Here is a 15,966-nt window from a genome sequence, read left to right on the forward strand (position 1 = left end):
GTGCACCAGTTATTGGAGCCATTGCCAGGGAGAGAACGAACAACAAATTTTACAACCTCAGAGTAACAATTTCGCATACCAAGTTTTTGGCGCCGTTGCCGGGGATTGTTCGAATTTGGACAACTGACGGTTCATCTTGTTACTCAGATTAGGTAATTTTCTTTTTGTTTTATTTTCAAAAAATTTTCAAAAAAAAAAATCTTTCAAAAATTTCTCATCTGTTTTCGAAAATTATTCTAAAATTTTTTAAGAATGAATTCTAGTGTTTCATGAAGCATGTTGAAGCCTGACTGGCTGTAAAGCCATGTCTAAATTCATTTGGACTGGGGCTTCCAACCCAACATTATCAAGAGCAAGCTAGTTGTTGTTAATCCACCTGCTGCTGTTCCTGATCCACCTGATTTACATGCTAAAGCTTGACTGGCTATTAAGCCATGTCTAACCCTCAGATTGGAGCTTTAGACTAAGAGTGCAAGATAACTGGAATTCATATTAAAAATTTTGGAATCCTTATTTTTCTTTTTCACAAATAATTTTCAAAAAATACAAAAAAATTATAAAATCATAAAAATAAAAAATATTTTGTGTTGCTTGTTTGAGTCTTGAGTCAATTTTTAAGTTTGGTGTCAATTGCATTTTTTCTAAAATTTTTATGCATTTTTTTCGAAAATTCATGCATTCATAGTGTTCTTCATGATCTTCAAGTTGTTCTTGGTAAGTCTTCTTGTTTGATCTTGATGTTTTCTTGTTTTGTGTCTTTTCTTGTTTTTCATATGCATTCTTGCATTCATAATGTCTAAGCATTATAGATTTCTAAGTTTGGTGTCTTGCATGTTTTCTTTACATAAAAAATTTTTCAAAAATATGTTCTTGATGTTCATCATGATCTTCAAAGTGTTCTTAGTGTTCATCTTGACATTCATAGTGTTCTTGCATTCATCACATGTTTTGATCTAAAATTTCCATGGATTGAGCATTTTCATTGTTTTTCTCTCTCATCATTAAAAATTCAAAAATAAAAAAAAATATCTTTCCCTTTTTCTCTCATAAATTTCGAAAATTTGGATTGACTTTTTCAAAAATTTTTAAAATCTAGTTATTTTTATGAGTCAAATCAAATTTTCAATTTAAAAATCTTATCTTTTCAAAATCTTTTTCAAAAAAAAAAAATTCAAATCTTTTTCATTTTTTTATTTATTTTCAAAAATTCTAAAAAATATTTTTTTAAAAAAATCTTTTTCTTAATTTTACATCATATTTTCGAAAATATCATCAACAATTAATATTTTGATTAAAAAAATTTCAAGTTTGTTACTTACTTGTTAACAAAGATTCAAACTTTAAGTTCTAGAATCATATCTTGTGATTTCTTGTGAATCAAGTCATTAATTGTGATTTTAAAAATCAAATCTTTTTTCAAAACTAATTTCAATCATATCTTTTCAAAAATATCTTTTTATCTTATCTTTTTCAAAATCATATCTTTTTAAAGCATATCTTTTTCAAAAATTTGATTTTAAAATATCTTTTCTAACTTCTTATCTTCTTATCTTTTCAAAATTGATTTTCAAATTTGTTTCAACTAACTAACTAACTTTTTGTTTGTTTCTTATCTTTTTCAAAACTACCTAACTAACTCTCTCCCTCTAATTTTCGAAAATATCTCCCTCTTTTTCAAAAATTCTTTCTAATTAACTAATTATTTTAATTTTAATTTGATTTCATTCCTAATTTTCGAAAATTACTAACCTTTTTTCAAAAACTATTTTCGAAAATCACTAACCCCTTTTCAAAAATAATTTTCGAAAATCCTTCTCTCTCATCTCCTTCTTAACACTTCATCTCACCCAAATTCGAACCCTTTCCTCCATCTGTGTTCGAATTTTCTCTACTTCCCTTCTTTATATTACATTCTTTTCTTCTTCTACTCACACAGGGGAACCTCTATACATGGGTAAAAAGGATCCCTATTATTATTATTTTTCTGTTCCCTCTTTTTCATATGAGCAGGAGCAAGGACAAGAACATTCTTGTTGAAGCAGACCCTGAACCTGAAAGGACTCTGAAGAGGAAACTAAGAGAAGCTAAAATACAACAATCCAGAGACAACCTTACAGAAATTTTCGAACAAGAAGAGGATATGGCAGCCGAAAATAATAATAATAATAATGCAAGGAGGATGCTTGGTGACTTTAATGCACCTCATTCTAATTTACATGGAAGAAGCATCTCCATCCCTACCATTGGAGCAAACAATTTTGAGCTGAAACCTCAATTAGTTTCTCTAATGCAACAAAATTGCAAGTTTCATGGACTTCCATCTGAAAAGTACTCAAGAGGCATCTTCTGAAGAGGAAGCTTATGATCCTGAGAACCCTGCAATAGCAGAGGTGAATTATATGGGGGAACCCTATGGAAACACCTATAATCCCTCATGGAGAAATTATCCAAATTTCTCATGGAAGGATCAACAAAAGCCTCAACAAGGCTTTAATAATAGTGGAAGAAACAGGTTTAACAGTAGTAAACCTTTTCCATCATCTTCTCAGCAACAGACAGAGAACTCTGAACAAAATACCTCTAATTTAGCAAACTTATTCTCTGATTTGTCCAAGGCCACTGTAAGTTTCATGAATGAAACAAGGTCCTCCATTAGAAATTTGGAGGTACAAGTGGGCCAGCTGAGTAAGAAGATCACTGAAACCCCTCCTAGTACTCTCCCAAGCAATACAGAAGAAAACCCAAAAGGAGAGTGCAAGGCCATTGAATTGATCACCATGGCCGAACCTGTAAGGGAGGGAGAGGACGTGAATCCCAGTGAGGAAGACCTCCTGGAACGTCCAGTGATCAATAAGGAGTTTTCCTCTGAGGAACCAAAGGAATCTGAGACTCATCTAGAGACCATAGAGATTCCATTGAATCTCCTTACGCCCTTCATGAGCTCTGATGAGTATTCTTCTTCTAAAGAGAATGAGGATGTTACTGAAGAGCAAGTTGCTAAGTTCCTTGGTGCAATCATGAAGCTGAATGCCAATTTATTTGGTAGTGAGACTTGGGGAGATGAACCTCCCCTGTTCACCATTGAACTAAATGCATTGGATCAACTGAGATTGCCTCAGAAGAAACAGGATCCTGGAAAGTTCCTAATACCTTGTACCATAGGCACCATGACCTTTGAGAAGGCTCTATGTGACCTTGGGTCAGGAATAAACCTCATGCCACTCTCTGTAATAGAGAAACTTGGAATCTTTGAGGTGCAAGCTGCTAGAATCTCATTAGAGATGGCAGACAATTCAAGAAAAGAGGCTTATGGACAAGTAGAGGACATGCTAGTAAAGGTTGAAGGCCTTTACATCCCTGCTGATTTCATAATCCTAGATACTGGGAAGGATGAGGATGAATCCATCATTCTTGGAAGACCCTTCCTAGCCACAGCAAGAGCTGTGATTGATGTTAACAGAGGTGAACTAGTCCTTCAATTGAATGAGGACTCCCTTGAGTTTAAAACTTAAGGACATCCTTCTGTAAACATGGAAAAGAGGCACAGTAAGCTTCTCTTAAAACAGAGTCAACCAGAGCCCCCACAGTCAAACTCTAAGTTTGGTGTTGGGAGTCTCAACAATGCTCTAAACATCTGTGAGGCTCCATGAGAGCCCACTGTCAAGCTATTAACATTAAAGAAGCGCTTGTTGGGAGGTAACCCAATTTTTATTTAATTATATTTTTATTAGTTATATGTCTTCATAGGTTCATGATCATGTGGAGTCACAAAAACAACTGAAAAAATTGAAGAAAAATAAAAAACAGCATTAAAAATAGCACACCCTGGAGGAGGAGTTCACTAGCGTTCAAACGCCAGTAAGGAGCATCTGGCTGGCGTTCAACGCCAGAACAGAGCATGGAGCTGGCGCTGAACGCCACAAACAAGCATGAAGCTGGCGTTCAACGCCAGAAATATGCTGCATCTGGGCGTTGAACGCCCAGAACAAGCATCAGTTCGGCGTTTAAACGCCAGAATTGCATGCAAAGGCATTCTACATGCCTAATTAGTGCAGGGATGTAAATCCTTGACACTTCAAGATCTGTGGACCTCACAGGATCATCTCAGGATCTGTGAACCCCACAGGATCCCCACCTTCTCTCCTCATAATCCTAGTTTTTTTTCCACATCTTCTTCTTCATCTATTCTTTCTTCTTTTGTTCGAGGGCGAGCAACATTCTAAGTTTGGTGTGGTAAAAGCATTGCTTATTTTGCTTTTCCATAACCATTGATGGCACCTAAGGCCAGAGAAACCTCAAAAAAAAAAAAAGGAGAGAAGACAAAAGCTTCCACCTCCAAGTCATGGGAGATGGAGAGATTCATGTAAAGGATCTATAGCTCAGTGGTAGAACATTTGACTGTAAATCAAGAGATCCCTAAGATACCTCAGGGCATACATTTTCCCCCACACAATTATTGGGAGCAACTAAGGATAGGAGCACCAAAAACACTAGGGATCAAGCAACAAAGACAAGGAAGAGACATAGAAGAGCTCAAAGACATCATTGGTTCCTCAAGAAGGAAACGCCATCATCACTAAGGTGGACTCATTCCTTGTTCTTAAACTTTCTGTTTTTCGTTTTCTATGTTAAATGTTTATCCATGTTTGTGTCTTCATTACATGATCATTAGTATTTAAGTATCTATGCCTTAAAGTAGTGAGTATGAATCCATCACCTCTCTTAAATGAAAAATATTTTAATTCAAAAGAACAAGAAGTACATGAGTTTCGAATTTATCCTTGAACTTAGTTTAATTATATTGATGTGGTGACAATACTTTTTGTTTTCTGAATGAATGCTTGAACAGTGCATATGTCTTTTGAAGTTGTTGTTTAAGAATGTTAAATATGTTGGCTCTTGAAAGAATGATGACAAGGAGACATGTTATTTGATAATATGAAAAATCATAAAAATGATTCTTGAAGCAAGAAAAAGCAGCAAAGAACAAACTTTGCAGAAAAAAATAGAAAAAAATGGCAAAAAAAAAAAAAGAAAAAGCAAGCAGAAAAAAGCCAAAAGCTCTTAAAACCAAGAGGCAAGAGCAAAAAGCCAATAACCCTTAAAACCAAAAGGCAAGGGTAAATAAAAAGGATCCCAAGGCTTTGAGCATCAGTGGATAGGAGGGCCTCAATTTAAGTTTGGTGTTGTGATGAGCGGATAATTTATACGCTTTTTGGCATTATTTTTAGTATGTTTTTAGTAGGACCTAGTTACTTTTAGGGATGTTTTTATTAGTTTTTATGTTAAATTCACATTTCTGGACTTTACTACGAGTTTGTGTATTTTTCTGTGATTTCAGGTATTTTCTGGCTGAAATTGAGGGACTTGAGCAAAAATCAGATTCAGAGGTTGAAGAAGGACTGCTGATGCTGTTGGATTCTGACCTCCCTGCACTCAAAGTGGATTTTATGGAGCTAAAGAACTCAAAATGGCGCGCTTCCAATTGCGTTGGAACGTAGACATTCAGGGCTTTCCAGCAATATATAATAGTTCATACTTCGGCCGAGTTTAGATGATGCAAAAGGGCGTTGAACGCTAGTTCTACTCTGCAGTCTGGAGTTAAACGCCAAAAATACGTCACGAACCAGAGTTGAACGCCAAAAACACGTTGCAAACTGGCGTTCAACTCCAAGAATGACCTCTACACGTGTAAACTTTAAGCTCAGCCCAAGCACACACCAAGTGGGCCTCGAAAGTGAATTTATGCATCAATTACTTACTTCTGTAAACCCTAGTAGCTAGTTTAGTATAAATAGGACTTTTTACTATTGTATTAGACATCCTGGATTGTATTTTTGATCCTGTGATCACGTTTTGGGGGCTGGTTTCTCGGCCATGCCTGGACCTTCATCACTTATGTATTTTCAACGGTAGAGTTTCTACACTCCATAGATTAAGGTGTGGAGCTCTGCTGTTCCTCATGAATTAATGCAAAGTACTACTGTTTTCTATTCAATTCAACTTATTCCGCTTCTAAGATATCCATTCGCACCCAAGAACATGATGAATGTGATGATTATGTGACGCTCATCATCATTCTCACTTATGAACGCGTGCCTGACAAACACTTCCGTTCTACATGCAAACAAGCTAGAATGAGTATCTCTTAGATATCTAATACAGAGGACCGAGTCCGAGTTATTAGTATCTTCGTGGTATAAGTTAGAACCCATGGATGGCCATTCCTAAGATCCGGAAAGTCTAAACCTTTTCTGTGGTATTCCGAGTAGGATCTGGGAAGGGATGACTATGACGAACTTCAAACTCGCGAGTGCTGGGCGTAGTGACAGACACAAAAGGAGGGTGAATCCTATTCCAGTATGATCGAGAACCTCAGATGATTAGCCGTGCCGTGATAGAGCATTTGGACCTTTTTCACAAGAGGATGGGATGTAGCCATTGACAACGGTGATGCCCTTACAGAAAGCTTGCCATGGAAAGGAGTAAGACTGGTTGGATGAAGACAGCAGGAAAGCAGAGGTTCAGAGGAACAAAAGCATCTCTATACGCTTATCTGAAATTCTCACCAATGAATTACATAAGTGTTTCTATCTTTATTTTCTGTTTATTTATTATTATTATTCGAAAACTCCATAACCATTTGATATCCGCCTGACTGAGATTTACAAGATGACCATAGCTTGCTTCATACCGACAATCTCCGTGGGATCGACCCTTACTCACGTAAGGTTTTATTACTTGGATGACCCAGTGCACTTGCTGGTTAGTTGTGCGAAGTTGTGAAGTTATGTTTGGACCATGGTATTGTGCACCAGTTATTGGAGCCATTGCCAGGGAGAGAACGAACAACAAATTTTACAACCTCAGAGTAATAATTTCGCAGACCAACAGCCAAGGAACTTTCCACCAACATATGTCCCCCCCAGCATATCCCAGTTCTTTATAGTATCCTTTAACAAAAAACACATCAAGAGTATCCCTATTAACCCCATCAAGACTTCTGTATTATCTGGTTCATAAATTCTACTTCCTTTCTCATCATTTTTAAAATTTCTACCATAATGAAATATGAATGTCATTGGAGGACCGTCCATCTATATAATAGCAAACAACAATATTAAGAAAAAAAGTCAATGTAACAAGCCATCTACGACTATCAATGCCTTCAAACCCTACCAAAAATTAACACAGAACATGCATAACACTAACTCATCACCAACACAACAACTAAACCGGTAACCATTACTTCATTAACACAAACAACATGTATTATTTTTCGAAGCCACAAAAATAGAGTCTTGCCATTGTGGTGCACGAAATTGTGATATCCAGGCTCGAACAATCCCTGGCAATGTGAGCAACTTGGTACGCGTAATCGTGATTACACTTTAATGATGTAAGAGCTCCAGAAAATCCACTTTGAGTGCAGGGAGGTCAGAATCCAACAGCATCAGCAGTCCTTCTTCAACCTCTGAATCTGATTTTTGCTCAAGTCCCTCAATTTCAGCCAAAAAATACCTGAAATCACAGAAAAACACACAAACTCATAGTAAAGTCCAGAAATGTGAATTTAACATAAAAACTAATGAAAACATCCCTAAAAGTAACTAGATCCTACTAAAAACATACTAAAAACAATGTCAAAAAGCGTATAAATTATCCGCTCATCACATTGTTACCCATATCATAAACCAAATCCTGGGATGAAACCCTAAACCCTATGCACTAACAGATTTTTCACCATGACTCAATCATATAATGGGTAAACTAAGAGTTTACATAGTGTTACCAATTTTTTTTTACAAGATACAAAAATTTTGCCTCTCACGTCAAACGCAGAAACAACGTTGTGTCATTGCCTTCAAGATTCCCACCAAGCTCCAAGACTGACGCACGAATAATGCTCCACAACTACTCTAATGGTTGCGGACGACGGCGCGGTCTTCTTCGTCTTCGTGATGGTAGCTTATGGGTTAGAGAAACAGAGAGTCACGGTGAGAGTGAAGAAGAACAATTGAGGACTTATTCAGGAGACAAAGTACAAAACGTTACACTCTCTACTCTCAAAACGGTGGCGTTTCACAACTTGCATACTCTTGAAGTGCAAAACGACGTCGTTTGGTAGGATGGGCTACCAGCTCATGTTCTAGGTCAGTAGATTTTTAACGGCAGCATCAAGAGATTAACAGAAGGACGAACGTGATTTAAAAATATTCATTCAGGGACTAATTTAATTAAAAAAATAATCCAGGGACAAAAATGGAGAACGCGTGATCTTTCAGGGACGATTTTGAATGTTAACCCGTTTTTAGATAGTTTTTTAGTATTTGGATAGTTTTGTCGTACGAAGTCGATCTTTCATATGTACAACTTTAATTTTGTTGTTTCATGGGTAGATTTGTCGGCGTTTAGAACTTTCGTGAGTGGAAATGATAGTTTACCCGATTTTCGAGTATGATTTTATTAAGAGTAAATAACAATTTCTGACCACGAAAGATTCGGAAGCTGACATTCCTACCCATGAAAGACGAAAATTAAAGTTATACCCATAAAAAATAGATTTTTGCAGACAAAATTATCCAAATCCTAAAAAATTAAATAAAATTTTCAAACTACACTCTAATATAATCTAACTCTAACTTCTAATTTTACTCCACACTACCACTCCTCCAATTTTAAATCCTACCACTACTTTCATCCTCAACTACCACCATCGCTGTTGCTATCACCATCACCACCACCACCACCGTCATCTCCCGTACCCAGTGCTAGATACCAACCATCGCGCACAAAGAATATGCAATTTCCTGTCTACAAAATAAGTGAAGTACACTCGACAAAAATTTTCATGACAAGCTCTCTATCATTATTGATGAGTTTCTTTGCCTCAATGATATTCGCCCGTTCTACGGAGGTCTCCTCCACATGCTCTACAACAAAGACCATTACAAGGTTGCACTTGGATAGATCAATGCTGCCAGGAATCTTATTGGTAAGATTGCAAAAGACTATGTGAAGCTGTTGAAGTATGGTGACTCGCTGTACCGGTGCAAGTGTTTGAAAGTGGTGAAGACAGTGGTAGAATTAGGCAGGGTTGTACATAGTTTGGTTAATCCAAAAACTAAACCTATTTTTTGGTTAACCAAAAATTTAATCTTAGTTAACTAACTAAATTGATTTTATATGATAAAACTGGTTATTAACCGGTTATAAAATTTAAAACCGATTATAAAAATAAAAACCAATTTTGAAAAATAACTAACTTTTGAATAAAAAAATTGGTTTTTGAAAAAATAAAATCGGTTTTTGGATAAAAACCTATTTTTGGATAAAAAAGCCATTTTTGGGAAAAAAAAAACCAATTTTCTAAAAAAACTATCTTTTTAAAATTGAATTTTTAATCTAAAAAATTGAAATTAAAACTTTTAAAATTTTGTTTTGGTTTTAGTTAATCGGTTAAAAATCAATTTTTTAAAAATTTGATTTTGGTTAACCAATTTTAAAAAATATAAATATAATTTTTAAAAATTGTTAAATTAATTAACCAAAATGTAGTTATAATTTTTTAACTAGTTGACCACATTTTGATTTTTTAATGTACACTCCTAATAATGGTGATGGCATCAGTGACAGTAGTTGTTGAAGATAAAAGTGGTGGTGTAAAATAAAATTAAAGCTTAGAATTAGATTATATTAGAGGATAATTTGAGAATTTTATTTAATTTTAGAGTTGGAATAATTTTGTCTATAAAAACCCATCTTTCATGGATATAACTTTAATTTCCATCTTTCATGAATAAAAATGTCACCATCGAAATCTTTCATGGTCAAAAATAGCTATTTACCCTTTTGTTAATTTACCCTTTTAAACAATAAGTCGTGCTTGGTTGACCAAGTATGATATAAGGGATTTATGTAACGGTATTTGCTTAGCCATTGTTTTGATGTAGTAAGAAATTACAGACACTACCCTCGAATGAGTAGTCCAACATACTCCGCATGAAAATGAATCTAAATACATCCAAAAATATGCCATGTATCGTAGTAATCAAATTGGTGAAGGTGTTGGGTTAAAGTGGCAGATTGTGATACGAATCACAATGCAAGACTTGATCAGAGTAAAATTGTAAACATTCTTCAATGCTAACTTTCTCTTTATAAGATTTTCATTTAGATCATATCAGTGACGAATATGCAAACAATGAAACGAATCGTTCAGGTTCAGACATTAAAAGCAACACCTACACACATTTTTGGGACAAAAAGAAAGAAAGCAATCAAACTCCTTTGGCTTGCTCACCTTTACTTATGGTCTTGAAATAGCTAACCAATATAATATAAGCAATTGGTATACAAAGCATAATTTTCAACAAGAACGCCTTTTCCCAATAAAAAGGCACTAATAATTGTTTCTCAAATTAATTAAAACTTTCGCCGATATTTCCCAAAAAATAAATGCAGCATGACTAACCAGGAACAATAGCATTAGGCTTTGCTCACTTGATGTCATGGAAAGATGGCAAGACAGCAATAAGGGGGTCTCCGTAACCAACGGGCTCTGTAAATTAGAAACAATTGAAAAACGGTAAGAAACTTAAAGAGTTTATGCCTTTAAATGTCCATTTTGATCCTTAAAATTGAACCGATGAGTCAATTTGATTCATGACTTTTTAAAATGACCAACTAAATTTCCACTTTTAGAAATGTGATTCCCTGTAGTCCCTTGGCAAATTTCCGTTTCACAAACCCTAGTATAGTGTTGATGTGGACAGTTAAATGCTCACTTTGATACTTGATGTCAACACTTTTAATTGTGGTCAATATAGTGTCTGAAATTGGTTCATGTGACTTAATTGGTATCTACCATATTTTATTTAATTAAAACTTGTGAAACAACTTTGGATACTATATCGACCAAAATTAAAAAGTGTTGACATCAATTAGTCATCTTAGTGTGAAGATAGCATTTAACAGTCCACATAAGCACTAACTTACAACTGTGAGATGAAACTTTGCAGATCCCCTAACAGGAACTAAGTTTTTAAAAGTGGGGGGCTTTGTCAGTTTAAAATGTCACAGATTAAACTGACTTTTCTGACCAATTTTCGGGTGCCAAACTGAACATTATCTCTCAAAATATTTAAACTGACTTAGACATGCATTATACCTCCATCCTCAACAAGAAGCTTTAGCACTTCTCCAGCAACATCGGACTGCAAGATTTTAAAAATAAAACCATTCAGCATATTCAGATATTTAGCAAAGAGCCACCTGAAAGAAAGTGAGACACATTACCTTAACAGGAAGTCCAGTGCCAAACTGATCTAAATACCCTATGACTTGCCCTTCTTTGATGAAATCACCCTGCAGATGTTAATTAAAAACAGAAAACTGAATTTAAGCAGAAATGCTAGGTTTGAAATAGCAAATGAAGATATTGAAAATGAGTTCAGCAAGACTGAGTCAAATAGCTTGATGAAACCAAAGCATATAAATTTGAATCTTTCACATCTCGAGATGTAAAATATTCATTTTGTTAGAAACTTATTGACACTATGTACAAATTTTGTGCAAAAGTTTGAGAAACTAATATTACAATGATCTGTTTTAAATTACTACAGAAGACTCAGATATCAGGAAGAGACGGAAGATTAGCATAAAACTGAAAAATAATATGTAAAGTTCAAATAAAAAGAAATTTATCCATTGTTTTGGTGGTCATAACCTAGATCACATGGTATGTAAATGGAAGCAATTATAGATCTTGGTTAAAGCAAGCATGTGACTCAAAGAAACCATTGTCGATGAAGGATAATGACAAGCATGTCACATATACCTCTTTACATATGGGAGGCTGCTTCTTCCCTTTCACTGTTCTACCCCTTCGGAATAAGCCAACCTGAAAAAAGAGAGAAGAAAAGACAGAAGCTATCACAAATGTCACATAGCTATTTGTCGTAGATAATTAGTGAAAACAGAGCTTATTAAATATATTGAGGAGTGAAATACCGTGGGAGATGATACCAGCACATAGGTATTGTTACCAGAAGCCTCCAATGCTGCCAACTTTGATGACTTCTCTAAAGAAACATTTACAAATGGGTTGGTCTTTTCTGGAGATGACTTTGGTGGTGATGGTGGTGGTGTACCAGCTGCCAATTCAACCATGGGTTCACTTGGAATAGGTGGTGGTGTAGTTGGTGAAATGTTAGAGAGAGGAGCTTTTGTTGCTCCAATGTTTCTCTTAAGATGCATCTCAAACTCTCCAACCTGTACGAGTGTTTTTATGAAGGTCACAACAGAAATTAAATGTGGTCATATTAAAATTATTGGTACAGTCTACATTGTTGTATCACTAAAAACTAAATTGGTAGAAATCTTTATGATCGAATATAAAGATAAGCCTAAGACATATCTTGAATAATCAAATTCATTGCTTTGACTAAAGATTCACACAGCATATTATATCACAGGGCTATGGACACATACAGCTAAACTATTTGATGTGTGTTTGTGTGTGCAAACTGTGAACTGTGAACCTATTGTTTTAAAGCATATACTTGAAGTTTCTTTGCATCCTTGCTGTTATATTTCACCTTTCAAGTAACACAAATTTTGCAAAAGTAGCAAAGAAGAGACTAGAGAAATCACCTTTACTTTCAGTTCAGCAATTTCAGTCTCATCACAGACTTCTAATACCAAAGCCTGAGGACAAGGAAACCAGACACAAGTAGGAGTTAATCAATTCACATTCAAAAACATGGCCATAATTGTCTATCTCTTGTAATTAACTCATAGTTAACAAACCATAAATAGTTGCGTGAATCACTTGCCCAATTTTAGAATCGGGAAGTGAGTATCGTTTCCAATTGTACAATACAGAAACATGTTAAAAAAAGCTACAAAATGTCATACCTTAAACATAAAGAAAAAGCTACTAAAATTGAATAAGGTTTAACATTTAAGAAAAAGTCATAAGGGGCAAAAAACAAATACGCCACCAGGCCCTGAGAAAATTTAAGCTACTAAATATCCATTGATATAGACCCGTTATATATTTTTGACAAAGGAGGAAGCCCAACTAAGAAATGGGAGGAAAAACCTAGAACTCATTCAATTAGCCCAAAAATACATTTCACCGATAACCCATAAAGAAAATACAAACAGAAACTCCTAATGAACAAGACAACTAGTTGCAGTGCTGCACTTAACAAAAAAGAAGTGAAGACGCATCAACTAGTTGCACAGCCTCTGTTCATCTTCCTTTCTCCATCATTCCAACCACGACAAAGAAGAGAAGAGATCACAAAGGCTAACAGAAGCAGTTGTGTCCACCAACAGCAATGAGACGTGGCTGTTATCATGGTTCTTGGGGGTAGAACACGGGAAAAAATGCCTTGTTTTTTGTATCGCTCAAATCAGCTATTCATATCACTGATACAGAATCGGATTGATTCTAATGATTCGTTTGCGATTCATAGCCATGTTCAATTCAGTCTTGCTTTTGTATTGCTGGGATGATCAATCGCAAATCATACGATACTAACAACTATGATTATACTATAATAGCTAGGTGAATTTTCAGAATCACTGGATACTATTGCTAATTCCCAACAAGATACAGATGGAGTAGAGATTGCAAGTGACAAAAAGAAAAAGGATAGCTATAAACCTCGAACCCATTAGGAAAAGTGGCATTTTGCAAAGGCTTTTTCTCCAATGAATCCTGTGAAGTGGTATCTGAAGAAGCTGCATCATAAATAATAATTTAAATCAATAAGAACATTAGGTAATGCTTTTAACCTCCACATCGAGTTTCGAAAATACCATCATAATAACAGCAACAGAAGTAAATGATTCCTGGTTCTTACTATTACATATCCATGTAAACAACATAATAGTTGAAAATTAAGCACAGAAACAAGATGGCACAGATTTTGTTTGGGAGCATAGGTCTCTTGGACCTTCTTCTTTCTAATACATATAGAAGGTTTTGGAAATAAATTTGGGATTACATCTACAAAAATACTATAAACCTATTTATAAAATGTTTGCAAGTGAATAGTCTTTCAAAAGCTTAAGTAAAACAATAGCCAAAAGAAAAAAGAAAAAAGCATAATTACATAGTTCATTTTACAATCTTAATAACTCACCCTCAGACTTGGTTGTGTTGATGGTGTCAGCAGTTTTTGCACACAAAACTAAGGTTTTGTTCCCCTTGCTGTGGTAGTTGATGTATTTCACACCATTCACCAACCGCTGAACAAAAAGCCTACTTTTGGAGTTCCACCTTATATTATGGCTGGGAACTATAGCTGGCTTCTCAAGTGAGCATCGCATAGGGGCCATAGAGCCTATGGGATCTGAAATCCAGCAGTAAACGTTAGGCATCTGAATATCTGATTACACTAATTTTTTACATTTTACTTTGGCCATCCAATTAAAACAAACTTCAACCATGTGCTTGATTTGAAACATCAAAAAGGAATAAATTTAAATTCAATTTCCTTAATTAAGATATGTGTTAGCTTGGTTCTTTTCACCTTTCCAGAGTTACCTCTTCAAAAGTCTAATCTAAATATATAACAGGTTAATTTAACAGAAGTCACCAACTAGTCAAGCAAGATTCAACTACGAAATTTCAAAGGTTAATTAAAATCCAAAAGAGCGATGTATATACAGTATTATCCTTGTAAGTAAGCATGATTTAATTTCTCATAAAAGTTAAATCACAAGAACCAGAAGCTTCATCCTAAAGTTCAACAGTTAATTTGACTATAATTTACACTTTAAAGAGCTTCGGAAAATCCACAAAGTGCCTCTACTCTCTATTCATTGCTACAAAACTAAAAACCATTAGCTCCTTAGATTCATCTCCTAGTTCCTTGTTCGGAAAATCACGACCTAATCCAAATTCGATAACCCTGATTCCACGTAACCTGGCCTCAGTACAATCTCGAAAAATCGAACACAAACTCTTAAACATTTCCGATTTCGCTAACATATCACATTCACGCAAACAAAACAAATCAAACAAAGAAAAGCAACGCAACACACAGCAACAGCGAGATTAGAGATCGTAAACACAGTAACAGGTATCGCATTCAGCAAAGCACACAGCAGAATAAAAAATACAAAGACCAAGAGCAAGAGAGAGAGAGAGAATACAGTTCAAGGATCGAATAGCTGCGGAAGCCTCCATGGAAGAAAGCGAGAGAGATCGAAATAATCGCGCAGGGTGAAAGAGAGGAAATGAAATGGGAGGAAAAACCAATGGAAAAAGCGTGACGAGTGAGGAAAGGAGAAGAGAAAACGGTTAGAGTCTTAAAGAAGTGAGAAAGTCTGTGTAGTTGAGGTGTTGAGCAGAGAAGAGAAGAGGAGAGTGGATAAATCAGTCTTAGTAGCTGCTATGTCTTTGAGATTTCCGCCCCCCTCATTACTTTCTCCGTGCTAATTTCGGACCTACCCGAGGCTAACCTGCGCCGGGTTGTAATATTAACCTACGCGCATCTCTTGCACTCTGACGTTCGATTTCTCTGCTCCTTGTGGCGGGTGGTAGCCTGCTAGGTTCTCGCAATTTTCTGTGCTTGGTCAATTTTTTCTTCATAAATGTAAGCAAAAGGCTCAAAATTTCGAATATTGGGATCAAATGCGTGAAATGCATAAGAAATTAAGAATAAGCTACGTGGGGGAATATGCTGCCATTCGAATATTCATAAAATTATCTACAAAATCGAAATTCATGTTGTATTTATATTTTGTTTGAAAAAGTATTCAGATGTTAATTTATTTGGTTTTAGTTTCCTTAGCAAAATATTTTAACACTATCATTCGCCCCCCTTTTTTTTTCACTAACAATAATAACACCACTACTACTAGAATTTGTTAACTCCAAAATATTTTAAATTAAATTTGATAATTAATAAAATTAAATATAAGTTAATAATTTTAATCATGTGCTAA

At 35.2% G+C, this 15,966-nt stretch overlaps 1 protein-coding gene across 1 annotated transcript; it reads right to left on the reverse strand.

Annotated features, from left to right (window-relative positions):
- Nucleotides 10,140-15,629, reverse strand: LOC107623342 (biotin carboxyl carrier protein of acetyl-CoA carboxylase). The gene is made up of 9 exons (XM_016325561.2): nt 15,172-15,629; nt 14,157-14,366; nt 13,676-13,752; nt 12,655-12,708; nt 12,013-12,273; nt 11,840-11,902; nt 11,299-11,367; nt 11,171-11,216; nt 10,140-10,561 (listed from the first exon to the last, which is right to left on the reverse strand). Exons 1-9 carry the CDS (start codon nt 15,203-15,205, stop codon nt 10,500-10,502), a joined length of 876 nt encoding a protein of 291 aa, XP_016181047.1. The 5' UTR covers nt 15,206-15,629; the 3' UTR covers nt 10,140-10,499.

The sequence above is a fragment of the Arachis ipaensis genome, chromosome B10 (genome assembly GCF_000816755.2).
Source record: "Arachis ipaensis cultivar K30076 chromosome B10, Araip1.1, whole genome shotgun sequence".
Classification (NCBI taxonomy): domain Eukaryota; kingdom Viridiplantae; phylum Streptophyta; class Magnoliopsida; order Fabales; family Fabaceae; genus Arachis; species Arachis ipaensis.